The 25,830-nt window shown below is 42.5% G+C and overlaps 12 protein-coding genes across 12 annotated transcripts; 6 read left to right on the forward strand and 6 right to left on the reverse strand. All coding sequences in view use genetic code 12, as the record gives it.

Annotated features, from left to right (window-relative positions):
- Positions 1-61: 61 nt before the first annotated feature.
- Positions 62-1,771, reverse strand: CYB2 (Cyb2p; the record flags this gene model as incomplete). Its single annotated transcript, XM_029032561.1, has 1 exon — positions 62-1,771. One exon carries the CDS (start codon positions 1,769-1,771, stop codon positions 62-64), a length of 1,710 nt encoding a protein of 569 aa, XP_028892876.1.
- Positions 1,772-3,344: 1,573 nt separating this feature from the next.
- Positions 3,345-4,394, forward strand: CUP2 (Cup2p; the record flags this gene model as incomplete). Its single annotated transcript, XM_029032560.2, has 1 exon — positions 3,345-4,394. One exon carries the CDS (start codon positions 3,345-3,347, stop codon positions 4,392-4,394), a length of 1,050 nt encoding a protein of 349 aa, XP_028892875.2.
- Positions 4,395-4,474: 80 nt separating this feature from the next.
- Positions 4,475-5,962, reverse strand: CJI96_0003602 (uncharacterized protein; the record flags this gene model as incomplete). Its single annotated transcript, XM_029032559.2, has 1 exon — positions 4,475-5,962. One exon carries the CDS (start codon positions 5,960-5,962, stop codon positions 4,475-4,477), a length of 1,488 nt encoding a protein of 495 aa, XP_028892874.2.
- Positions 5,963-6,159: 197 nt separating this feature from the next.
- On the forward strand, positions 6,160-8,634 carry RAD54 (DNA-dependent ATPase RAD54; the record flags this gene model as incomplete). Its single annotated transcript, XM_029032558.2, has 1 exon — positions 6,160-8,634. The coding sequence occupies one exon, from the start codon at positions 6,160-6,162 to the stop codon at positions 8,632-8,634; it is 2,475 nt and encodes an 824-aa protein (XP_028892873.1).
- A 425-nt stretch (positions 8,635-9,059) lies between these two features.
- OSM2 (fumarate reductase) lies at positions 9,060-11,024 on the forward strand (the record flags this gene model as incomplete). Its single annotated transcript, XM_029032557.2, has 1 exon — positions 9,060-11,024. The coding sequence occupies one exon, from the start codon at positions 9,060-9,062 to the stop codon at positions 11,022-11,024; it is 1,965 nt and encodes a 654-aa protein (XP_028892872.2).
- Positions 11,025-11,150: 126 nt separating this feature from the next.
- On the reverse strand, positions 11,151-12,859 carry ACT1 (actin; the record flags this gene model as incomplete). Its single annotated transcript, XM_029032556.1, has 2 exons — positions 11,151-12,271; positions 12,850-12,859. The coding sequence occupies 2 exons, from the start codon at positions 12,857-12,859 to the stop codon at positions 11,151-11,153; spliced, it is 1,131 nt and encodes a 376-aa protein (XP_028892871.1).
- Positions 12,860-14,039: 1,180 nt separating this feature from the next.
- Positions 14,040-14,434, forward strand: CJI96_0003606 (SNAP receptor; the record flags this gene model as incomplete). Its single annotated transcript, XM_029032555.1, has 2 exons — positions 14,040-14,126; positions 14,186-14,434. 2 exons carry the CDS (start codon positions 14,040-14,042, stop codon positions 14,432-14,434), a joined length of 336 nt encoding a protein of 111 aa, XP_028892870.1.
- An 88-nt stretch (positions 14,435-14,522) lies between these two features.
- GCV3 (glycine decarboxylase subunit H) lies at positions 14,523-15,059 on the reverse strand (the record flags this gene model as incomplete). The annotated part of the gene is made up of 1 exon (XM_029032554.1): positions 14,523-15,059. One exon carries the CDS (start codon positions 15,057-15,059, stop codon positions 14,523-14,525), a length of 537 nt encoding a protein of 178 aa, XP_028892869.1.
- A 932-nt stretch (positions 15,060-15,991) lies between these two features.
- Positions 15,992-17,935, forward strand: CJI96_0003608 (heat shock protein SSA1; the record flags this gene model as incomplete). The annotated part of the gene is made up of 1 exon (XM_029032553.1): positions 15,992-17,935. The coding sequence occupies one exon, from the start codon at positions 15,992-15,994 to the stop codon at positions 17,933-17,935; it is 1,944 nt and encodes a 647-aa protein (XP_028892868.1).
- Positions 17,936-18,006: 71 nt separating this feature from the next.
- On the reverse strand, positions 18,007-20,028 carry CJI96_0003609 (uncharacterized protein; the record flags this gene model as incomplete). Its single annotated transcript, XM_029032552.2, has 1 exon — positions 18,007-20,028. The coding sequence occupies one exon, from the start codon at positions 20,026-20,028 to the stop codon at positions 18,007-18,009; it is 2,022 nt and encodes a 673-aa protein (XP_028892867.2).
- Positions 20,029-21,495: 1,467 nt separating this feature from the next.
- Positions 21,496-22,209, reverse strand: MCU1 (Mcu1p; the record flags this gene model as incomplete). Its single annotated transcript, XM_029032551.2, has 1 exon — positions 21,496-22,209. The coding sequence occupies one exon, from the start codon at positions 22,207-22,209 to the stop codon at positions 21,496-21,498; it is 714 nt and encodes a 237-aa protein (XP_028892866.2).
- Positions 22,210-22,926: 717 nt separating this feature from the next.
- Positions 22,927-25,404, forward strand: CDC48 (AAA family ATPase CDC48; the record flags this gene model as incomplete). The annotated part of the gene is made up of 1 exon (XM_029032550.2): positions 22,927-25,404. One exon carries the CDS (start codon positions 22,927-22,929, stop codon positions 25,402-25,404), a length of 2,478 nt encoding a protein of 825 aa, XP_028892865.2.
- Between the last annotated feature and the right edge of the window lie 426 nt (positions 25,405-25,830).

Below are 25,830 nucleotides of genomic sequence, written 5' to 3' on the forward strand. Positions count from 1 at the left end.
GCGACAGGATCACGTGCACAAGAAGACTGTATATAATCTAAATACGCGCGAATCGACCACTTCAAAGTTTCGACTCCTTAACAAACTCAGGTGTGGCAAGAGGTTCATAAATTCGATTGAAAAGCTTGTCTTCCGGAAATGGCCTATCCAAAGCAGACGTATCAATGAACGTCTCGTTGAGCTCGTCTACAGAGCGCGCCCCGAGTAATCTCATATTCATGACCATCTCATCTTTGAGGATTTGGATCGCTTTGGACACGCCATGATCCCCATAAGTTGACATCGCGTACAAGAATGGCCTTCCAATTCCAACTCCTGTGGCACCAAGAGCGATAGCTTTAATGACGTCACTTCCTCTCCTTACGCCTCCATCTATGAAAACCTCCATTTTTTTGTCCATTTTCCTCATTCTTAAGGTAGACTGAAGTTCAGCAAGGACTTCGATAGGGGGTTTGACCAGATCCAACTGTCGTCCGCCATGGTTAGAGATAACGATACCGTCAAGACCATATTTCAATGCCAAGATTCCATCTTCCACCCTTTGAACCCCTTTCAACAATATAGGCATCTTCGTAATTGACCGAAACCATGCAATATCATTCCAGTTTAAAGAAGTATCGATGAATGAGGATATCGCACGAGCAGCGCCTTGGGATCGATCGGCATCTTCATCGTCGCCTTGTACATGACTCAAGTCTTGAATGTTTTTCGATCGCATATCCTTCTCCCGCCTCCCTAACTGAGGCGCATCCACTGTTATGAACAAGCCTTTGACCCCCCTCAACTCTGCATGTTGAACGAGTTTTTTCGTAACATCTCGGTCCGAGTTCACATAAAGCTGAAACCATTGCGACTGCTTCGGAGTAGCTTCATCTACTATTTCATCAAAGGAACAGGAAGCCAAGGTAGGTATCATCTGTATCACACCGTGCTGTGAAGCTGCACGGGTGAGGACTTTTTCTCCATCAGGATGACCAAGTTTTCCTAATGCAGTGGCTGTGATGTAAAATGGTACCGATGTTTCACAGCCGAGCATCTTAGTCAGAAGGTTGATGTTTGTTACATCCACTAGAATCTTGGGCTTGAAAAGTATCCGTTGGTAAGCCAAATGATTGTTTCTCAATGCAATCTCATCATCCGAGCCCGACGAATAATATGCCCACGCTGTGAGTTCCATAGTATTTCTCGCAACATGTTCAAAGTCATGAAGGTTATACATTTGTCCTAGTTGAGGCTTTCTCTCTTCCATGATCCTTCTGTTCTTCTCATGTTCAGAAAGTGGCTCATCATCTTCATCGAGATCATCAAGTGGAGTAGCGATATTTGAGGCTTGTGACGATCTGTAAGCGGTATCCAAAGTCTCGCCATCTTCAAAGATGGTAGGCTCTTTCCCGATTTGCTCGTCGTATTCAACATCGAATTCGTCAACCATATTACTGTTTCGTTCTTTTGTGATGATCTCAGAGCTAGACCCATCTCTTGCATTGCTTTTAGCCATCTGCGTCCTCTCCTTTTTCGTGATTGTAGTCTTCTTACTTGTGGGATCAACCTCTCCGAGATGAAATTCCCCCGGAAGATACTTGGTAAGAGTATCGCTAGGGTGAACCGGATCAAAAGCCTTTGTAGCATCTCTTCCTGCGTACTTCAAGATAATTGCAGAACCTCCCGGATGATCGTTTAGAAAATGTGTCACATCGTATACCTTGCCGTGAATAATAACCCAGCAATTGTCTTTTGTTTTATGTTTCGAGACCTCTTCGTAGCTCAACATCGTGAGTATATACTTCTTCAATTAATGACTTCTATTTTGACTTTAATAAGCTCTTATCTACCACTTGCACGATTTATTCTTTCCTTGAATATAGTCGTGTTTGGATAAAAGAGGGAATCGGCTATTGAGAATTCTTATATAAACGAAAGTGAGCCATTTGGGAGAGCGGCGATAGTAACCTGCCCCTTCCAATATGTGGAGAAAAGCTAAATCCCATACAGGAATCGCATAATCTTGGATCTCCGGGTTGGGAAGGGTTCATTTCTCGATATCAAATCAGGACGAAAATCTAACTTGTGGATCTTCTAGAGTAGTAAGTTCAACGATTTAACACACAAGATTTATTCATGAAGATAATGACCTTCAGCGACATCGTGCTAAGCGCCTTAAACTAGCTTACTTTACATTTTTAAAGAGCAACTGGATGAGAATATCTACCAAAAGGCCATCGAGGTGCTCAATACAAGACTTTCTGTTTTCACCTATCCCAACGGTGAAATGGTTTTGAACTCATATGAAAGAGATTGCTTTAATCTGAAGTTAGATCGTAAATTTCACCATCGCAGTGTATGATATAATATGCTGTATTGAGGATGAATCATGCCGATGCAGCCTATTAGGTTAAATAGTGCCGAATTAAATTTTTCCTTTCATCGTGGTCAAATCTATGACGATTGAAAGGACTCCTAAGAAGTGCAATGGAGTGCGTGATACATTATCAACGGTAATGCACGACCTCTGAGAATTTTTTGTCCCAGACAACGTAATTTGGGGCGAAATGGGGCATTATTTTGAACTTTAACTTCTTCATTTATCTTACCATCTAATAAAGACAAATTCAAACAATTTCAGCGGGTAGTTGATACAAAACAAATCTCAGCACTATCAGTCTTTTTTTTAAGATTTGAGCTACCCGCTCATACCTGCAAGTGTTTCGCCTTCAGGATTACTGCCTGGCCGAGCTTTGTACTTCTTGACGAGGCGAGAAGAATCAAGAGAGAACTAGAAAAAAGTAAGAATAAGACAAAGTTAGACTCGAGCTTGTTGAATCAAGGAGACAGTCTTTCAGGAAAATTAGAGGTTTTGAAGGTATTTCAGTTCTTATCACATTCGCATTGAAATGGTGCTTTTGAATGGTGTAAAGTATGCTTGCGAACGTTGCATCCGTGGACACCGCGTTAGTTCATGTACTCACACCGACAAGCCGTTGACGATGATAAAGCCTAAAGGAAGACCCGCCTCACAGTGTCTGCATTGCAGGGAGTCGAGAAAATTAAAGAATACACATTCGTCGTGTAGCTGTGGCAAGAAGGGGAAGTCACCAGGGCAACATTTAGCATCGTGTCTATGTCATAAGAACTCGCATTGTACATGTCCTTTGAAGGAAAAAAAGGATACGAGAGCTCGTTCGAGGGTACATGATTCTAGTCAATCCGTTGACTTCACAAAACGGGAAGATTTGAACGATTCTACGCATCGAATCAAAGAAGATAAGGATTTATTAATAGAAGATGTCTTGATACCCTTTGAGACAGATCGAGGTTTACTCGATTTCTTCCAAGATAGTAACAAGATGCCGTCAACGGAATCGCAAGTGAATGAGGTCAACGCCTCATCGCAATCCATTGCACCTGAAGAGAAGCACTCTTCTGACGCCTTCGAGCAATTACCAAATCCTCCTTCTGATGCAGATCTTGATCTAATGGAAAACATGTTTCCTTTATTTCCTTTGGTTGGGGCAAATTCCTTTGATAATAGCAAGTCTCTACCCTTGCTGCCCATGCCGACAGTCAACAACGATTTTCTATCGAATTCGCAAGAGCATTCGGGCTCAAATAATTCAGCGAGCTTGCAGACCGATTCACGAGTTGAATATCAAGACTTACGCTCGCATACAATCGGAAGAACTGAGGCAAGTCAACACGCCTCCACACTGGGTGCAAATCACTTCTCTCAAATGCCTCATATTTCGACTCATAATCCTCTGCCGTTGAGGGCTTCAATGCCTGTTGTCAGCAGTCAGAATGTTGCTTCAGCGAGGCCAAAGCGTCCCGAAAGCGTGTTGTCCCTTGCATCGACTTCATCGAACACTAGCAAGCAAAATCTTTTGGATGGTAGCGGACAGCCCCCTCAAGGCATTTCAAAACTGTCCAGTACTGCTGCTTTTCCCCCATACCATCATGTCGAAGTTGGATCTGCCGATGAACTAAGCAAAAGCTATTATGATACGTCAAATATTTTTAGCGATGGTCATCTGCTTTCTTTCGCCAGTGATCAGGAAGATTTACACACCGTCGGTAGAACATTTAGCATGGGAGCTACTCCGCAATCATCGTTGCCGTCACGACAGCCACTGCAGCTGAGGCGGAAAACATCCTTGTCCCGTTCTCACTCCCAGTTACATCACAATCATGGCCTACTGAATTGGGACCGTACACTCATGCCATTGAAAACTGTTACTGCAAGGGAGGACTTAGTCTCTCAGGAGCAATCAGTAGAAAAAGTCTCAGAAAGCATGATGCTAAATGACCCATTGATGAACGAAATTTGGTTATCATCGGCTGAAAACGGCGGATTAACCACCGCGAGCAAAAATTTTGGGATCAAAGAAAAGCATCAGTAATTTCCCGCTTTAACTGGTATGTAAAGGTAGATTGATACCCAGAATTAAGTGAATGAACTCCACTGCTTGATATAAGTGTATTATTCGAGACTTAAGTTGTTCATACGAGCCGTATTTGATTCTTTATCAAGTTTGTGCTGATTTTCCGCTCTTTTGTAAGATTTGTCATTACGAGAATTTGGCATAGAGTTGAGTTCGCTTGTTTCATGATCAAGAAGCTGAATCAACACTTCATCCTCAATATCGAGAATGTTTCGTTGTTGTGATTCCTCGATAGCAGACATTTTTAGAAGATACTGGAAGGTACCCAAGTCTATTGACATAAACTTGCGATGAACATTCAGGTCGCTTGTTTTATTCTTTTGGCCCTCAAGTTTAGCTCTAGCGACTGGATTATTGCATATCTTTTTCGAAAATACCTTTTTACCCACATTATCTGCGATCTTGTCATGGTCATTTTTATCTCCACTTTCTTCGTCAATTTCATCATTTATATCTTCATTTTTAAATTTACCAACCGTGCTATTCTCTTCTTTGCATTCTCTATATCGATCACCTTGATCTCCATCCTCATCATCTTCATCATCTTCATCATCTTCATCATCTTCATCATCTTCATCATCTTCTTCATCAGAGACTTCGTAGGGAGAAAAAGCGACATAGTCCCAATTATCCCCATTTCGTACTTTAAGGACAATCACAGCAGAGCTAGTCGAATCAAGACGTAGTAATTTTCCACTAGCTGTCATGTACTGTCGCATCACGTCTTTCATAAATAGCTTAGTGTGTCTTGGTTCGCAATCTTCATGGTACAAACCGTCGTCAAAATTCTCCACTACGTTGAGATAGTACTCGAAGTGGTCGCTATTTTCTTGCCTCCGAACTAGTTGAACACGACATCTTGCAAATTCCTCCTTCCATGTTAAAGCATTGATCAGGCTTGAAATCCCTTCGACATACTTAGAGCGGCTTGAGTTATAGAAGACAGAGTAGTATCTGAAGTCAAACTCTGGCCCAATAAGCAGTATGTTTTCACGAAATGGCAGAATTTGTCTTGCGGACGACAAGAAATTCGAAGCTCTAAGCACGCTACTTACTGAGACACTTTTGAGAATTGAGTGTCCACTATTAAAACCGACAGAGGCGTGTGCTAATGTAATAAAAGGAACGGTTTCAGTAAGTGCAGCATCAAGCTTTTTTATCTCGTTTTCTATGATTGCGATAGACTCAGCCGTGGTTTTCGAACTCATCGTATTCATCGCTGAATTCATCTGATCTGTGAATTCCTCAATTTGTTTCTCTAGATCTTCGATCAAATTCTTAGTAGTTTCCAAAACTGAATTTCCTGAGGCACATCTTAGCTTGATCAACGAGAGAAGAGGTACAACGCTGTTGATCTTGAGTTCCAACTTTGCTCTCGATCTGACAACAGCATGGTTTGCAGTGTCAGGAATCCTTTCCATGAACTTCGAGAGAGTTTTGACAGCGTACCCTGACGCCAATGTAATCCCAGACCGAATGGCAAATGTCATAGCCTGATTACTGGCTCTTGATAAGATCTCATCCATTGTGATCTTGAAAATTTGTTTAGTGCCAGGAAGTAGGTGAGTTATGATTCTGCTTCAATCAGCACGTCTGGGGATTTTGATGTCCACGCGCGCGCTCATCGACCAGGCGTTAGAGACCAAAACACATAATCTGGGCGAATCGCGTTCTGAGTATCACCGAAGCTAATTACAGGGCGGACTCAGCTAGCTAACCTACGATGGTCTTGAGAAAACCGCTTAAGGACTTCACTACTCCATTGGGATCAGGAGCCGGTGTTCCTAAAGACAAAAGGCCATCGCCTGTCTCGGATGTCGAAATTCGATTACAACGAGAGTTTCGGATCCCATTTGCCGATCAAACGAACGTGGTGGGCAATACTAAGCACTCTGCGTTGAGAGTGCCTGTGCGTGCTGCTAGAAAAGGTATATCTTATCGAGAACTCGAACTGGAGGCGGACTTCCTGAGCCAAGCGGAGTACATAACTACCTCCTTGAAAACCAAGAGAAAAGGTGCGCTCTTACCGAGGTCAATCCTTAATGGCAACAAACGCCATGAGATGGAGCTGAAACTTCGCAGGTCATTTGCGATTCCATTAGCGGATACTGTTGCTAGAGAAGCATTTAGCGGTGCTCCCCCACCCCCCTTAGGAACTAGACGGAAGATCGAGTTACCACCGCGCCCCTTACATGATCCGACTAGTGAATTCGCTATAGTACTATACGATCCGACTGTCGATGTGTTTCCCACAACTGAAGGCGCCACTAGGAACGCATCTGAAGAGACTACCACCAATATTGTGGAAAAGGACGATACCGTCAGGAAGCGAAGACGGGATAAAACCATAGCTGAGATTCTTGGCATCCAAAAAACCCCGAATATGCCAAAATCTCATATCAAAACACCGGTTGTGATTGACCCCCGCCTTGGCCGAATTCTTCGTCCCCATCAAGTGGCTGGCGTGAAGTTTTTATATAGATGCACCTCTGGGCTCGTTGATCCAGTTGCTAAGGGTTGCATCATGGCAGACGAGATGGGCTTGGGAAAAACCCTTCAATGTCTCACTCTTATGTGGACTCTACTTAAGCAAAGTCCTGAGGGAAAAAGAACCATTGAAAAATGCATAATTGTTTGCCCCTCGTCTCTTGTCAGAAATTGGGCCAATGAGATTGTTAAATGGCTCGGAGAGGGCATTTTGACCCCCTTAGCTGTCGATGGCAAAAGTTTGAAGTCATCGGACCTTGGTATGGCTCTTCAACAATGGTCTGTGGCATCGGGGCGTAATATTGTGCGTCCAGTGTTGATTATATCATACGAGACTCTTCGGCGTAACGTGGATAAGCTCGCTGGAACCGAAGTCGGGCTTATTTTGGCGGACGAAGGCCATAGGCTCAAGAATGGCGATTCTCTCACATTTAATGCTCTAAACTCATTACGCTGTGACCGACGAGTCATTCTTAGTGGGACACCAATTCAAAATGACCTTTCGGAGTATTATTCGTTGCTCAATTTTGCGAACCCAGGATATTTGGGGAGTAGGGCTGACTTCAGAAAGAATTACGAAAATGCAATATTAAGGGGGCGTGACGCCGATGCCTCAGAAGCCGAGAGACAAAAAGGAGACTCTAAGTTGAACGAGTTATCAAAACTTGTCTCGAAATTCATAATCAGGAGGACAAATGACATTCTCTCCAAGTATTTACCCGTGAAATATGAATATGTGGTTTTTGTTGGATTCTCCGAGCTACAAAGAGCACTTTATGAGCATTTTGTCAAAACTGAGGCAAATATGTCGCTCATCAGCTCTCAGCCTTTGAAAGCTATTGATCTACTAAAAAAATTGTGCACCCATCCGGATCTACTCCGGCTTCCTGGGGATATCAAAAATTGCGACTCTATTTTATCACAGTTCAAGAACGCAGAAGCAGCCCGCTCCAACATCATACAAACTTGGCTTAGTGCTAAGTTTTCTCTTTTGGAGCGCTTCATTCGTAAAATAAAAAGCGAAACAGATGATAAAATTGTCATCATATCAAACTACACTAAAACTCTCGACTTAATCGAAAGGTTATGCCGCAATGAAAGATATGGCTGTTTACGACTAGATGGAACGATGAACATCAATAAAAGACAGAAGCTCGTGGACAGATTCAATGACCCCAGCGGGGCTGAATTTATCTTTTTGCTATCCTCAAAAGCAGGTGGTTGTGGTATTAACCTCATTGGCGCTAATAGGTTGATCTTGGTAGATCCAGATTGGAACCCTGCCGCAGATCAGCAAGCACTAGCTAGGGTTTGGAGAGATGGACAAAAGAAGGACTGCTACATATACAGACTCATTTGCACTGGCACCATAGAAGAGAAAATATTTCAACGGCAATCCATGAAGCAATCCCTATCCTCGTGTGTGGTTGATAAAATGGAAGACGTTGAACGAGTATTTAGTGGAGAAAATCTAAGACTTCTTTTTGAGTATCGACTGAACACAAAATGCGATACTCACGAAAGCTACAATTGCAAGCGCTGCGACAGCCTTGGGGGTCAGACTGTGAAAGCTCCAGCAATGTTATACGGGGATCCCACAACCTGGAATCACTTGAACCACGATGCCCTCGCCGAGAACGAGGATTTCCTTCTCAGGAATGAGGCCCTATTTTCCGATGTGACTTTCGCATTTCAATATATATCGCATTAACAATAGTTGATACAAATCCTAAACTAATATAGCGTGCCAAATCGATGGTGGTGTTCATCAATGAAATATGTTCTCGAGCATGTGATGAGAGGGCGGCTGCCATTTTTGGCCTTTGAAGTTGATAGCAAGGACCCCGCATTCTACTGTATAGATTTCGTGCCTTTGGGCCTCCTCTGCGCTGCGGGCGAATCAGAGATCAGTTGAAAACAAGCATTCAATTTGTTAGCTGATTTCGTTGTACTGGGAGCGGAGAAAAGTACTGTAATTAAGATAATCGAAGACAATTCGGACTTAATATCAGATATTTAATCTACTGTGTCACAATTCTCAATTCCTGATACCCTTCATTTGCGGTTTAATAGTTTCTTCGGCTTCGCTACGTCAGGATACACACTTCACTACATCGAGATACACACTTCACTAGCATGAATTTCCCAAGTAATCCAATACTCATCGTTGGTGGGGGATTAGCAGGCTTATCAGCAGCTCATGAAGCTTACCTTCGCGGTGCAAACGTTGTACTATTTGACAAGCAAGGATTCTTGAGCGGTAATAGTGGTAAAGCTACTTCTGGTATCAATGGGGCTCTTACCCGAACACAAGTATCATTATCAATAAAGGACTCTGTGCAGCAGTTTTATGAAGACACATTGAAGACGGCGAAGGATAGAGCAAATCCCTCACTCATTAAAGTTTTGACATACCATAGTGCTGACGCGGTACATTGGCTTCAAGATGTCTTCAACCTTGACCTTACAGTGGTGTCAAGACTAGGTGGACACTCTCAGCCACGAACTCATCGAGGAAAGGATGCAAAATTCCCCGGTATGGCAATCACATACAAATTATTGGAAACATTGGAGAACTTGGCAGAGCAACATCCTGAGCGTGTGATGATTCTCAAGAATACTCAGGTTATTGATCTCTTAGTCGATGAGAACATCACGTATCGCGTGCTTGGCGTGAAATACAAAAATCTCAAAACAAAGGAGAAAAGCGAACTTCAGGGACCTGTGATTTTGGCCACCGGGGGATATGCAGCTGATTTTACAAAGAATTCTTTATTACGTAAATACAGACCTGATATCATTGACTTGCCCTCCACAAATGGAAACCATGCGACTGGTGATGGCCAGAAGCTTGTGATGAAGCACTCAGGAATAGCTATCGACATGGATAAGGTTCAGGTCCATCCCACGGGCCTAATTGACTATACTCAGACAGATATTGTCGAGGGCCGTTCGACACCCCGGTTTCTCTTTCTTGGTGCCGAAGCTTTGCGTGGAGAGGGTGGAATTATCTTGAACAAGAATGGCGATCGATTCTGTGATGAGCTTGGCACTCGCGATTACGTAAGCGGTGAAATGGAGAAGCAAATAAATCAGGGAAATGGTCCGTTACATTTGATTTTAAATGAAAAATGCGAAGAGAAACTTTCTTTCCACATAAAACATTATGAGCAAAGGAAGCTCATGAAGCTGGTTTCTGGCGCTGAATTAGCAAAAGAGTTGAAAATTCCAATTTCCAAACTAAAGAAAAGCCTTGATGCTTACAATAAGGCCGCTAAAGGAGAGATCAGTGACCTTTATGGTAAGAAGTTCTTTCCTGCAACTCCATTTGTGATTGCGGAGGACGAACGATATCATTTCTCTTATATTACTAGGGTTCTTCATTTCACGATGGGTGGTGTGAAGATCAATGACAAGACTGAGGTCATGTTTAAGGGGGAAGCGGAGGTTCCTTTCGAGGGCTTGTTTGCAGCTGGAGAAGTTGCAGGAGGTATTCATGGCCATAATCGTCTTGGGGGATCATCATTGTTGGCCTGTGTGGTCTATGGAAGGCTTGCAGCAGATCAAGCGGCAAGTCTAATGTTGCGAAGACTTGCATCAGTTGAACCGGAGAACAAAACCCAACTAGCGAGGGATAGATTGCACCAAGTCAGTCTACATATCGATCCTCACTCCAAACGTGTTACAATTGATCTAGGAAGTGAAATCGCCGATCACAAAGCTTGTCCTGATTCGATCGCAATGAATGGAGAAAATAGATCTAAACAGCCGAGCAAAGTACAGACGGAGCAGAATGGTCGTTCTCAGGGTAAAACCTTGACTGGATTCAGGGTTCCTCTGAGGGAATTCACAATGGAGGAAGTGAGTAAACATAACAAAGAGAGTGACTGCTGGGTAGTAGTGAAAAATGTCGTTCTTGACTTGACTCAATTTTTAGATGATCACCCCGGTGGACGAGAGTCAATAATCAAGTTTGCTGGACAAGACGCTACAGAAAGTTTTGACATGTTACACGAGGATAATGTGATCAAGAGATATGCACCTCAATGTGTTTTGGGTAGGCTAAAGGGTCATGAGCCAAACCTAGACATAGATTCTTAAATATGAATTCTTACAAATATCATATCAGTTTAGACTTTATTCTTCTAAACTAACGAGCTTTTAGTTCTCTTCAACATCCAACAAAAGAAGCAGAATTAAGCAAGAATACTAACCATCTTTGAGAGATTAGAAACATTTGTGGTGAACAATCGATGGACCGGACTCGTCGTATTCTTGCTTGGAGATCCACATCTGTTGGAATGTGGACAAGGAAGCCAAGATGGAGCCACCAATCCACACAGAGTACTTTCTTTCTGGAGGAGCGATGATCTTGACCTTCATGGAAGATGGGGCTAAAGCAGTGATCTCCTTCTGCATACGCTCAGCAATACCTGGGAACAAGGTCGTACCACCAGACATAACAATGTTGCCGTACAATTCCTTACGCACATCGACATCACATTTGATGATAGAGTTGTAAGTCGTCTGGTCGATACCCGCAGCCTCCAAGGCCAAGTCTGATGGGCGGAACAAAGCCTCAGCAGCTCTAAATCTCTCGTTTCCGATGGTGATAACTTGACCGTCAGGCAATTCATAGGACTTTTCGATAGCGGACGACTGAGAGGAAGTATGCATCTCCTGCTCAAAGTCCAAAGCGACGTAACACAACTTTTCTTTGATGTCTCTGACAATTTCCCTCTCAGCAGTGGTAGAGAAGGTGTATCCACGCTCAGATAAAATCTTCATCAAGTAGTCAGTCAAGTCTCTTCCAGCCAAGTCAAGTCTCAAAATACCATGTGGTAACGAGAAACCAGCGTAAATTGGAACAACGTGAGTAACACCATCTCCAGAATCCAAGACGATACCAGTTGTTCTACCAGATGAATACAAAGATAAGACAGCCTGAATGTTGACATAAAAGGCAGGAACGTTGAAGGTCTCGAACATGATTTGAGTCATCTTCTCTCTGTTGGACTTGGGGTTCATTGGAGCTTCAGTCAACAAGACAGGGTGTTCTTCAGGAGCAACTCTTAACTCGTTGTAAAAAGTGTGGTGCCAAATTTTTTCCATGTCGTCCCAGTTCGTGACAATACCGTGCTCAATTGGGTATCTCAAAGTCAAAATACCTCTCTTGGATTGAGCCTCATCACCGACATACGAATCCTTCTGGCCCATACCAACCATGATACCCTGGTGTCTTGGTCTACCCACAATGGATGGGAACACAGCACGGGGGGCGTCATCACCGGCGAAACCGGCCTTGCACATACCGGAGCCGTTATCAATAACCAAAGCAGCAACTTCTTCTATTCTGGGTTAGTAATTTAAGTCATAAAACTGTATTGCCCTCGCATTGTGATGTATATTTGCAAGCTAGTACTAAAACTCACGCGCGACCAAAGCAACCCAGATAAGTTCCAAAAGGGGCGTGCGATGAAAAGCCCATACACCAATAATCGTCGACCTTGACAACAACAATCTCGATCACAAGGTAGCTTTGAGATGAATTATAGCGTGAAATTTATTTCTCTCCCAAAAAAGACTAAGTTCTTGACTTGTGATGCCGTTCATTCGAAATTAATTACAGACATCAAGAACCTGCCACCGCCCAACTTGAAACGTCTTCGAAAGGTGCTGGAGCTATGGAGCTATTGAGTCTAGCAATGAGTATGAATTATCCAATCCCAATGCTTCGACCGTTCTCACATCATATCGTATATCTCAGGTAATGGGTTCAGTAAGAACTCATGAGCGCAGATTGGCCAGGCGAAGCAACAAAAGTACAGACGATGAAGCGTCAAATTCCCGTGTCAAGAAGACAAAATCTTGACAAAGGCAAGAATAAAACGACAAAAAAGGGACTTAAACCATTCGATTTACATACCACCGTCCATATTGACTTAATTGAATTCTTCGATAAAAGTAGGAAGAAAGAGTGAGTGAGGTGGAAAAAATGAATGCTGTCATTTAAAACCAAGAGGAACGCGAATTGGTGTGCATATATCGTCAACCGGGCCAAGGTGGCCACTTCAAACCCGTTTGCTTCAAATTACAAGGGTAGCTCAGGGACACGTTGAAAGAAAAAAAAAAAAAAGAAAGAAAGAAAAAAAAAAAAAAAGAGTTGAATGAAGTAATTTCTTTGCATATCCCTTTCACTTACAATTCTTTGTTTACACTCCACTTTCGGTTCTCTAATTCTCAATACGTTATTTATTCTTGTTATCTCGTCTTCTATACCAGACTTTTTACATCGTTCCACGCCTTTTCATTTGTCGCGAGAGCCCCGCCTCTCGGTTTATTCTGCAACACGGTATGCCATGATCTTAAATAAGTACTATACCCACTGTACTTATATTACTCCGAAAACTTCATTCACTTTCAAATTTATGCGAGCTTAAGTACATTCATTGAAATCTCGAGGATTTTTTGTTCGTACGACTACCTACACCAGTTACACTCCATCGTACATTGTAAGTATCCATGCAGGCTGGAGCTATTTGTGGGATCAACATCTGATTTCAGGCCACGCCCTGAATTTAAAGCTCGATACTGTGCTGCTATTTGCACGTAGAATAGTTCTCACTAAAGGTGAGTATTGAGGAGGCAAATCTGGAGCTTCGAAGAACAAAGTGGACATCTTTAGATGACTGATGCTGTCTTCACAATTTTGTTCAGTTTGCTACGTTATGAGATTGTCTCCAAAAATCAGCATTGTGGACTGGTGTGTAGTTTCTAAAGTTTAGATTCTCAAAATACTAATGATACGGGATAACAATCTTTCTCTGAAGCAAATTGTTCAATCCTAGAAATGATCCCGGCATGGTGCATCAATGAACTTAATGACACCTAGCAGTCACAACCTTGAACATCCCGTTACAAATTACTACTCATCCTCGTAATAGGCATCCTCGATCGATATATCTCTTTTGATCAGAAAGAAATGAGATCTTTACATTTTTCCGTAGCGTTTCAAGTTAAGTACCGCAGTTTCGGTCATGTACCTAGCGGTGGGCGTAGTGCGAAGTGTTATAATCGCGACAAACAGCTAAGTTATCAAGTGAATATTCATCCACGATGTCTTCAAGTGTGCCATACGATCCGTACATTCCAAATCAGACTACTGGCGATGAGTCCAACTCGCGGACTGCGGCAATCCAAGCGGTATGTTGGGAGCAAATTTATCCTTATGTGTAGTTCAGAGGCACGTTTACTAATGACAGCAAATCGATGATACAGTTGGAATCATGAGAGACAACATCAACAAGGTCGCTGAAAGAGGCGAGCGATTGGATTCAATTGAGAATAAGACTGATAATCTCGCAATTTCCGCTCAGGGTTTTCGAAGAGGCGCTAATAGGGTTAGAAAAGATATGTGGTGGAAAGACATGAAGATGCGCATGTGCATTATCTTGGGTATTATAATTGTTTTGATTGTGATTATTGTACCCATTGCTGTTCATTTCTCGTAAGATCATGGTGACCATCATATATTGAAGTACTATCAGCTGTTTCGACGTTTCCTACTTAAGTTGCAATAAATGACGTATATGTGTTTACTTAGTGCTCAGACAAGCTTGCTTCGTAGGCTTCTTCGTCCAATAATTCTTCCTTGGCTGCCACTGCATCAGCAGATTCTGATAATTTGATATGAGCGATCCAGCCGCCTCCCATTGGGTCCTCGTTAATCAATTGAGGTCTGCTTTCTAAGTCTTCATTGACAGCGACCACTTCACCAGCAACAGGGGCATAAATCTCACTTGCGCTTTTCACACTCTCAACGGAACCAATGGAATCACCAACTTCGTACGTCACTCCAACCTCCGGTAACTCAACAAAAGTAGTGTCTCCCAAAGCCTCAGCAGCATAAGTAGTGATGCCTATGAAAGCAGAATCATCCTTATGAACAGCCAACCACTCATGCTCATTTGTAAACTTGACATATTGTGGTCCCTCTTTATAGTAATTCCACACATGCGATTGAGTGTTGACACGGAAATTGTTAGAATTAAATCTTACGGCATTACCAGATAAGACCCTAATGGCACCTTTCAATTGGAGTTTTGGAATAGATTGTCTTGCAAGCGTTCTGAGCATGTTATATAATCTTTGTGAAAATTTAGGACGATAGCAACGAGATTTGCACCGAGTTTTATAGGAGTTTATGGGAAGATTGTTCGCGGTGAACGCTGGAAGAAGTCAGTATCTGAGTCCATGTTAGCGTGCAGAGTCAAAATGCACCTCCAAAATCTCCAGAGTTTCGTGCATTCCTACCTAATGGAGTCAAACCAAAAGAAAAGAAAGAAAATAAAGCTCTTCGATCCCGTTTGCTTCGGATCGGCGCAAGAACAAGAGATGGTGTACAAGAATTTGAGCAAAAACAATAAGATCCGGGGTGAAGAATTATTTAAGTCAAAAAAAAAAAAAAAAAAAATAAAAAATCAAATGACGTGGAATGCTTCATGAGAGTGTCTAACAAAGAATCTTATCTTGGAATCATAGTGATTGCTTCTTCACATTGAGTCCTAAAAAAACTCGAAGACGAGCAGATTCTTAAAGTCCATTAAGTCACTGTTTTGTAGAGCTCTTGTGAAATCTCGTTACTTTCACGATATTGCATGAGACCTCAGGGTAAGGTCATGAAGGGATACGTTCCTGCATGAGAACTGGTATACCTATCGGTCCCCCCCCCCCTACTTTCGCTTAAATCTCGATATGACAAATTCGATTTTTAATCATTTCTGGCGGCAATGGTCTTGCTAGGACGGCTGAAAATCTGAAGTATGAATTTGTATTCAATTCTGCGTGGATAAAGAAGTGAGTGGCAAAATGTAGAGCGAGACATATAAGCGTTTACAATTGAACGATTCTCTCGATTTCTTCATGCATGTCTAGACTTTTCTAGCAAACTCTTTTGTGGGGAGTTTTGGAGCTTCGTAGAAGTTTCTTATGTGATCCCACTTGCAATATAAAAGTAGGCTTGCTTGCTAGAAGTAATCATTTTTGTTCACAGAAAAATAAGTTCGATTATGTCTAAAGCTATCGGCATTGATTTGGGAACCACGTATTCCTGTGTTGCCCACTTTACCAACGATAAGGTCGAGATCATTGCTAATGATCAAGGTAACAGAACGACACCCTCATACGTTGCCTTCACTGATACAGAGAGGCTCATTGGTGATGCAGCCAAAAATCAGGCGGCAATGAATCCGATGAACACCGTTTTTGACGCTAAGAGGCTTATCGGGAGAAAGTTCAATGATCCGGAAGTCATTGAGGATGCAAAGCATTATCCTTTCAAGATTATCGAAAAAGCTGGCAAGCCCAATATACAAGTGGAGTATAAGGGCGAAACCAAGGTATTCTCGCCAGAAGAAATTTCTTCCATGGTATTGGGTAAAATGAAGGAGACTGCTGAAGCTTTTTTGGGAGGTAAGGTGAATGATGCAGTCATAACAGTCCCTGCCTATTTCAATGATTCTCAAAGACAGGCTACCAAAGATGCTGGGCTAATCTCGGGATTAAATGTATTAAGAATTATCAACGAGCCTACAGCTGCTGCTATTGCGTATGGTTTGGATAAGAAGGGCCTGCACAACGGAGAAAAGCACATCCTTATTTTTGATTTGGGCGGAGGTACTTTCGATGTATCCTTGCTAGCGATCGATGAAGGTGTTTTTGAAGTGAAAGCAACAGCTGGTGATACGCACTTAGGTGGTGAGGACTTTGATCATCGTTTAGTCAACCACTTTGCTCAAGAGTTCAAAAGGAAGAATAAGAAAGATATCACATCCAATCAAAGAGCTATGAGGAGATTGAGGACTGCTAGCGAGCGTGCAAAGAGGACTTTGTCTTCTTCAGCGCAAACATCGATTGAAATCGATTCACTATTTGAGGGAATTGACTTCTATACTTCGATCACAAGAGCAAGGTTTGAAGAATTATGTGCTGACTTGTTCCGTGTTACCTTGGAACCTGTTGAGAAAGTTTTGAGAGACTCCAAATTGGACAAATCTCAAGTAGATGAAATTGTTCTCGTTGGAGGCTCAACAAGAATTCCCAAAATTCAAAAACTAGTGACAGAGTTTTTCAACGGCAAAGATCCTTGTAAGTCGATTAATCCAGACGAAGCTGTTGCCTATGGCGCTGCTGTGCAAGCTGCTATCTTAACTGGAGACACCTCCTCAAAGACGCAAGATTTATTATTGTTGGACGTTGCCCCATTGTCCCTTGGTATCGAAACTGCTGGTGGTGTTATGACCAAATTGATCAGCAGAAACTCGACCATACCTACCAAGAAGTCTGAAATATTCTCGACATATGCAGACAATCAACCTGGTGTTTTAATTCAAGTTTATGAGGGAGAGAGAGCAAGAACAAAAGACAACAATTTACTCGGCAAGTTTGAGCTTTCCGGTATACCTCCAGCACCTAGAGGTGTACCTCAAATTGAAGTTACCTTTGATATTGATGCAAACGGTATTTTGAATGTTTCAGCCGTGGAGAAAGGTACCGGAAAAACTCAAAAAATCACCATTACCAATGATAAGGGTAGATTGTCAAAGGAGGAGATCGAAAGAATGGTTGCAGAAGCCGAAAAGTTCAAAGAGGAGGATGAAAGAGAGGCTAGCAGGATTCAGTCTAAGAACACTCTAGAATCTTATGCTTACTCTCTCAAGAATACCATCAACGAAGGGGAAATGAAAGACAAGATTGGAGCGGAAGAGAAAGAGAAATTGAGCAAAGCAATCGAAGAAACCATACAATGGTTGGATACATCTCAAGCAGCTTCCAAAGAAGAGTATGATGACAAGCATAAGGAGTTGGAGTCAATTGCGAATCCTATCATCTCTTCAGCTTATGGAAGCAGTGGTGCCGGAGGGGCAGCTCCGGGTGCCTCCAGTGCTGGTACATCTGGTGGCACCGGCGGTGTAAATACGGACTCTGGACCCACTGTGGAGGAAGTCGATTAGTTTATGATTCGAGAAACATTATGAACATTTTATACTGCTAATATGATTGATTTATTGAAACGTATGCTCCGCTACCTAATCTCCATGTAAGCACTACCGGAAACGGTAAAAATCCAAAAAAAGATAAGAATAACTCCAAGTCTCTTGTCAGCCTTATAATGAGATATCGAATAATAGACGTTCATGAAAATGAGAACTAAGATGATAACCAAGACATTCAACTTTAAAGTCCTTGAGGTAGATAAAGTAATGCTATGAGATGAGGTCTTCGACATCATTACCAAAGCGCTGAGTCCTAACGAGCAAAGAGACAACAAAGGTCCCCCAAAACAGGCGGCAAATGCCATGAGAGGCATCCCCATCAGAGCAATGGTAAGGTTCGAAACCAAGTCTCCAACAGAGTTTCCCATAGCGAAAACGGTAAAACCCATAATTTCGTCACTTAATCGTAAGATCAATGCATACTGTTTTAGGATCGCAATCACCTCCGTTGCAAATATTGATATCCAATGAATAGAAATTATAAATCCCAAAACAGAGCCAATGTAGTTCCATAGCCTAAAAGCAAGCATTTGACTCTCAAATTGCGGACATCTTGATGGAAGGCATATGTATGAGATGAGAGACGAGCATAGTGTTACTGAAACAGCAACTATGAGAAACGATTGAGAATAGCTTGAGTGCATGAATGCTAACATTGTAGTTCCACAAACAAATTGGAGCTTATAGATCATAAGGTCAAGGCGGATGTTATACCTTTCTTCAATGCTCGTCAAACTCTCCTGACTAGTGGACGTCAAGGTAAAAGCATTTGTGCTATGAACCACATTGCTTGCATGTGTCAAGGCCTTTTCTCTAACAGGTGCGGTGAACGAAAGCGCAACATTTGCAGGATAAGTTAAGACAAATAACACCTTTTGGAGTGGGTGCTGGTTGATGTCCCATGTGGGTAATAGCATGGATAGAGCCTCCCATAGAAGGCTCCTGTTCATAAAAAAGGCTCCTTGGGACGCCAACGGATGTAAGCGTCTGTTGTCGTCAATTCCAGCATCTTCCTCACTTTCACCTGTGATTCTTTCATCCGATCCGTCACGTACAATATCAAAACTATTTAACAGCGGTTGCTTCGAACTATTGAATCGTGAAGTGTGGTGACTCAACTCCTTTAGTAAAACCTTGAGACCATACGACCCCGTTTGCACTGGTACAGGAAACTCCGGCTCTTCTTCTGGATGTGCAGAAAAGTACCTTTCTAGTTCATTGTTCATTTGGGTTTCTTGTTCACTGGCATCCTCAAGAGTCTCAATACAAGAGGGGGAATCTTCGCGATTCGTATCAATAGGCGATAAACTTGGTGAGAGCCGGTCGAAGTTACTACGAATCCTCGCTGCTGTCATCTTCTTCTTCTGTGAAAACTTCATCCACAGGTGATTTACCACAGCAATGATGACGTAGATGATGTAAATGCTTACCAAACATGATGCCATCGCAATAGTTAGCGTACCAATCTGTAATGCAATCTCAACAACTACTAATACAAGCAAATATGAGATACTATCTCGAGTATGGTGGGCAGCTGGTACCTTAAAAGGATGGATGATGCATATGGAACCCACCACAACGGTCAAAACAAAAAGTGTTGCGCCTATTAGTTCTGAAATAGCCAACTCTGCTGAGCCTACACTTAATGCCTTGAAGGTACCCAAGATATCTGCTGCACTGTTCCCGATTGCAAGAAGTGTGAGTCCGGCTAGATGATCAGAGAGCTGAAGCGCCTTAGAAATAGTATACAAATTCGGGCTCAAGAAGTCTGCGGCAGTTTTACCCAAGCCAGCAAAACTAAAAAGCAACACAGTTGAGGCAAAAATAGATGACAATGCCTTAGGAAACGAGCAGTAGTATAGTTTCAAATAATTAAAAACACCAATATTGTATTCATCCGTGCCGCAATGCTCACGTACATGATCACACCGATGAGTATCATTGCTTCGATGTAGGTCCCTGCAGCCATCAGCAAGGCGAGACGGGAGATTCTTGGATGTAGTTGAATCGGCGGTTTCTTCCTGTTGTGTGATCTGAGGAGTAGGTTGCATCGTGGGAGGTAACTCAGCCATAGATAAGCTATCATTAGCAATGATTGACAACGTCTCCACTTTATCGATCGTGTGACTCAGATGAGTCAATGAAAAGAGAATAAAAAGCACAAATCTCATTCTTAAATTGTGATCGTATGAGGCCTTCTATTTGTTATCATTAAAGAGGTGCTGCTGCTGTTAGGATATAGCGGTCTGATGTGAGCGGCTGAGTTACTCTGGTGTGTCTTTCGGCTTGGTATGCAGTGCATAGAAGATACTCTGTCGGCTAACGTAGCCATGACGTACACAACTTAGCTTATCGAAGCGTTATTGCAATAACAATGCACCTTGCGTTTGGGCTCTAGAGATATACTAAGACTGAAACTCCTCGTTTTGCTTTCTAACATGTATGAAAAATCATCACTACGCATCTAGTCCGATCTACACAATACAAGAAGTAGAAAAGCTTTAAATGTACAGCTGATCATTGCACCATTTCCCATTCGGGTACACGAAGGTAATCCCTTAGTGATAGCAAGCTATCAACAGATGAAATGCTGCACCCAAGATCAACCGATCATTCTCCAGACCATCACGAGTTAGACGAAGTAAATACTTCATCCCACAACAATACTCCGATGGTCATGGGCCACGAACGCCTAAACGGGTTCGGCCTCGACGGAATTCTGTGACGTTATGGATGGCTGTGTAATTAGCGTTAAAAGGAAAGAAAAAAGGAAAAAGCTAACAAGAATTTTTTCGGTTCATTTATAGATTGCAACTGCGCGGCCGGGTAACTAATGAGAGGGCTGTCGAACCACAATCGCAGATGAACGAGGAGGTTTAGAATCCTAATAAAATGGCCCCTGAGCGCCAAATGAGAAATTTAGGTGGTCAATTACAAACTAACTGAGGTCTCGCAAGTTCAAAAGACCCAAGCAGTGTTATTCATCGGGCCACACGTAGATTAAGGAATGCAAAGCTGTAGGATTTTGCATATGGTCTTGATATCTAAAATGCCATACACAACATGCGAGATGAAACTAATTCGCTTACAGATTAGCCCTCACCGTCATGTCTTCTTTGTGAAGCGCTCTTTCAAAATTCTACAGGTTCCACATTTCTCTTCTCAGACGATAGCGTGCGCACCATACGATACTATCAACATGATTACCTCCGCCAACTGCAATTGAATGCAAATAGCCCACTTAATTGATAGCATCATTGCATGTAGTCGCCCTTTCTTTTACAATTATTACAAAGCTCAATTCGGGAAATTAACAAAATTCCCATCATAGGTTCTCTCCTGCTTTTTGATCGTGAAAAAGCTCAGGCGTAGTTCCTGAATTGCAGTTGCACGGTAATCCGTACGTTTGTAATCTGCCTCGCTGAACTTGAATAGGGCCCAAATTTCGAACGGAGCTCTCTCAATCGTCTATTACAGCTATTCTCTTGAAGTGCATTCCGCCTTTGCTGTTTACAGAATCAAAACCACCACCATTTACTTCGCAGCTTCACAGTCTTATCGCCAATGAATTTTTGAGCATAATCTCTGTGTTTGTCAAGTTGTCTCAAGAGCTCTTCTTCTTGCTCTTGCTGAAGTCTCTGCGCCTCCAAAACATGCTTCTCTGAGGGCCTATTGAGAGCGAAATCACCCTCTTTAGTTAATCTCATACTTTCAGGAATGTATTCTGCATCCCTCACGTTTCTTAGATGGATGTTGGCTTTCTTGGGATAGTATAAATCATCATACTCAGTTTCTGATAACCCAACAAGTTTCTCTTTGATCAGAAGACGGTAACGATAGAAGTCCGATAGCACATTTTCGTGTCCATCATTCCACTTGTAGAAAAAAGCAAAGTATACAACAATGGAGCCTGTCAAGAAAGAACCGAACCATCTAGTCCCCGTGTTGAGTCTTTGATTTGTATCAATTCTACGTAGGACCATATATTGCCCGGGATAAACACTTGATTTAGGTCGTGGCGTATAGTTGAGTTTCTTCATTGTTTCATTTATCTTTTGGTATTGTGTTGGTGTCTTCGGTATGGATGAGAAACCTTGTGGTTCCTGTCCGGGAATCTTAAATTCGGACGGGTATCCTTCAGCTGGGCGAATATCAGTTGGATCATAAGGATTATACGGAGCTTTAGGTGGAATCCAACCCTGCGGATTTGGCCTTCTATCGCTGTCCGGCATTCTAAGCTCGTGGTGAAGAAGGAGTTTTCGATGATAATTTTCAATATTACGCGCAATAGGTTAGGGAAGCGTATGAGGCACAAAGACATTGATCGTCGATTTGTCCGCTATATACTGTAGCTAAATGCTATAGACTATCTCGAGAGACAAGTTCTTAAAGTTTTTTTTATTCTTGAATTACTTACAGTATTAACTTACTCAAACCATTTGAGATAATGCGAGAGCTTTGAAAATGGAAGTCTTCGGCTTTGTAAGTTTCTGACAAAGAGGGCGTAAAAATGCAATCAAGAGTTGTCTGAATCTGACAAGAATATGACTACAGTGGAGCCGAAAAGACTCCAAGTTAATTAACGGTATTGATTCCAAATGATTAGAGGTTTGATAACGAACACCATTGACGTGTGTCCGCTCACAGTTCTCTTACATGTCTGAATTTTAGTATATATATGACGCTTCGAAACTGGACTTGCATCGATTTCCAGCTATATTGACACTAGCAAGCTTAAGCTGTCTAGAAGCACAAGGAAAGTGAACGAAAGGTGTGAGATCCGTACACCAGGTAGCCATATCCCTCCCGCGGTGGCCAACGAATCTCACTACTCAAGTGGCGATCGCAATACGCTATTCCGAATTAAACACATTTTCTCTTCCAACAATTGGAATTTCTCCCTTTCTACTTGAATTGCAATTGCTATTTGAATAAAATAATACTTTTTCATGAAGAAGGAAGAAAATAAACCGCTTTTGGACGCCGCTGGTGTTCACGAGAAGGATGATGCTACAGCAACAGCTATCTTGAGAAGAAAAAAGAAGGATAACGCTTTGATTGTGGATGATGCGACAAACGATGATAATTCTGTGATCACGATGTCCTCCGCTACGATGGAACTCTTGGAGTTGTTTAGAGGTGACACCGTGTTAGTGAAAGGTAAAAGAAGAAAAGACACCATTCTAGTGGTCCTTTCCGACGATGAAATGCCTGATGGAGTTGCCAGAATCAATCGTTGCGTGCGTAACAATTTGAGAGTCAGATTGAGTGACATTGTCACGATTCACCCATGCCCTGACATCAAGTATGCGTCGAGAATCTCGGTGTTGCCAATAGCTGACACGGTGGAAGGGATCACAGGGTCTTTGTTTGATGTATATTTAAAACCCTATTTTGTTGAGGCTTATAGACCCGTGCGCAAAGGTGACTTGTTTACGGTGAGGGGTGGAATGAGGCAAGTTGAGTTCAAGGTTGTCGATGTCGAACCAGAGGACTTCGCAATTGTCGCTCAAGATACCATCATTCACTGCGAGGGTGAACCCATCAACCGTGAGGATGAGGAGAATAATATGAATGAAGTTGGTTACGATGACATTGGGGGCTGCAAAAAACAAATGGCTCAAATTAGAGAATTAGTGGAATTACCTTTAAGACACCCACAGTTGTTTAAGTCTATTGGTATCAAGCCACCAAAGGGCATCTTGATGTACGGTCCCCCGGGTACCGGTAAAACTATTATGGCTAGAGCCGTTGCAAACGAAACTGGGGCCTTCTTCTTCTTGATCAATGGTCCTGAAATCATGTCTAAGATGGCTGGTGAGTCTGAATCGAATTTGAGAAAGGCTTTTGAGGAGGCAGAGAAAAACTCCCCATCCATTATCTTCATTGACGAAATTGACTCTATTGCGCCTAAAAGAGATAAGACGAATGGTGAAGTCGAGAGAAGAGTTGTTTCGCAATTGTTAACTTTGATGGATGGTATGAAAGCAAGATCCAACGTCGTCGTGATAGCTGCAACCAACAGACCAAATTCCATTGATCCTGCCTTGAGAAGATTTGGAAGATTCGACAGAGAAGTTGATATCGGCGTCCCAGATGCTGCTGGCCGTTTGGAGATCTTGAGAATCCATACAAAGAATATGAAGTTGGCCGATGATGTTGACTTGGAAGCGATCGCATCTGAGACTCATGGTTTCGTTGGTGCCGATGTTGCGTCATTGTGTTCTGAAGCTGCTATGCAACAGATTCGTGAGAAGATGGATCTAATTGATTTAGAGGAGGAGACCATAGACGCAGAGATCTTGGACTCTTTGGGAGTCACGATGGAAAACTTCAGATTTGCCTTGGGTAACTCAAATCCTTCCGCATTGCGTGAAACTGTCGTTGAGAATGTGAATGTTACATGGGATGACATCGGTGGTTTGGACGACATCAAGAATGAGTTGAAGGAAACCGTTGAGTACCCAGTTTTGCACCCCGATCAATACCAGAAGTTTGGCTTGGCTCCTTCTAAAGGTGTCTTGTTTTTCGGACCACCAGGTACCGGTAAGACTTTGTTAGCGAAGGCGGTGGCTACGGAAGTATCTGCTAACTTCATCTCTGTTAAAGGACCTGAGTTGTTGAGTATGTGGTACGGTGAATCTGAATCAAATATTAGAGATATTTTTGACAAGGCTAGAGCTGCAGCTCCAACCGTGGTATTTTTGGATGAATTGGACTCGATTGCCAAGGCCAGAGGTGGATCACATGGTGATGCTGGCGGAGCGTCTGACAGAGTTGTAAACCAGTTGTTGACTGAGATGGATGGTATGAACGCAAAGAAGAATGTGTTTGTCATTGGTGCGACGAATAGACCTGATCAAATTGATCCAGCTTTGTTGAGACCGGGTCGTTTGGATCAATTGATTTATGTGCCATTGCCAGATGAGGCAGCAAGATTGTCCATCTTGCAGGCCCAGTTGAGAAACACACCCTTGGAACCAGGATTGGAATTGACAGAAATCGCGAAAATCACAAATGGCTTTTCTGGTGCTGATTTGTCTTATATTGTGCAGAGGTCTGCCAAATTCGCCATCAAAGATTCCATTGAGGCACGTGTCAGACTTTCCAAGGAGAAGGGGGACGTCAAGCAAGAGGGAAATGACGACGTTGATATGAGTGATAAAACCAAGGGTGAAGAGGAAGAGGATGAGGAGGATCCTGTGCCTTACATCACCAAGAACCACTTCGAAGAGGCCATGAAGACAGCTAAGAGATCTGTCTCCGATGCAGAGTTACGTCGTTATGAGGCTTATGCTCAACAGCTACAAGCCTCAAGAGGTCAGTTCACGAATTTTAGATTTTCTGAGAATGACGGTATCGCAGGCGAATCTGGTGCAAGTGCAGCTTTTGCTAATGAAGCTGAAGAGGACGACTTGTACAGTTAATGGCAAACTTGCTCAAGTTTCTCTTCTGAGCAGCAATGTATGCCTCTCGGAATCATGGATTGCCATTCACGTAAGTAGCTTCAACCGCTTTTATGGAAATTGTGTTGTACAAGTGTAGATTAGGCTTCATCATGATTCGATCAGTATGATTGTAAATTTAGATTTTGCACAGCAACGTTTATGTTCCACAATATACCTACCGATGTTGACGCTAAAGTATCAGTCTAGTTGAGGGCCCAAACAAAAACACAATATACCTACCGATGTTGACGCTAAAGTATCAGTCTAGTTGAGGGCCCAAACAAAACAGAAATGAAGAAGAAAAAAAAAAAAAAAAAAAGGAAAAGGAAAAAAAAGAAGAGAAGAAAAAGCAGGTGGAAGCTAAGTCCATCGTTATTACCGTGGTAAATCTAAGCTTTATATTTG

The sequence above is a fragment of the Candidozyma auris genome, chromosome 3, assembly GCF_003013715.1.
Source record: "Candidozyma auris chromosome 3, complete sequence".
NCBI classification, from domain to species: Eukaryota; Fungi; Ascomycota; class Pichiomycetes; order Serinales; family Metschnikowiaceae; genus Candidozyma; species Candidozyma auris.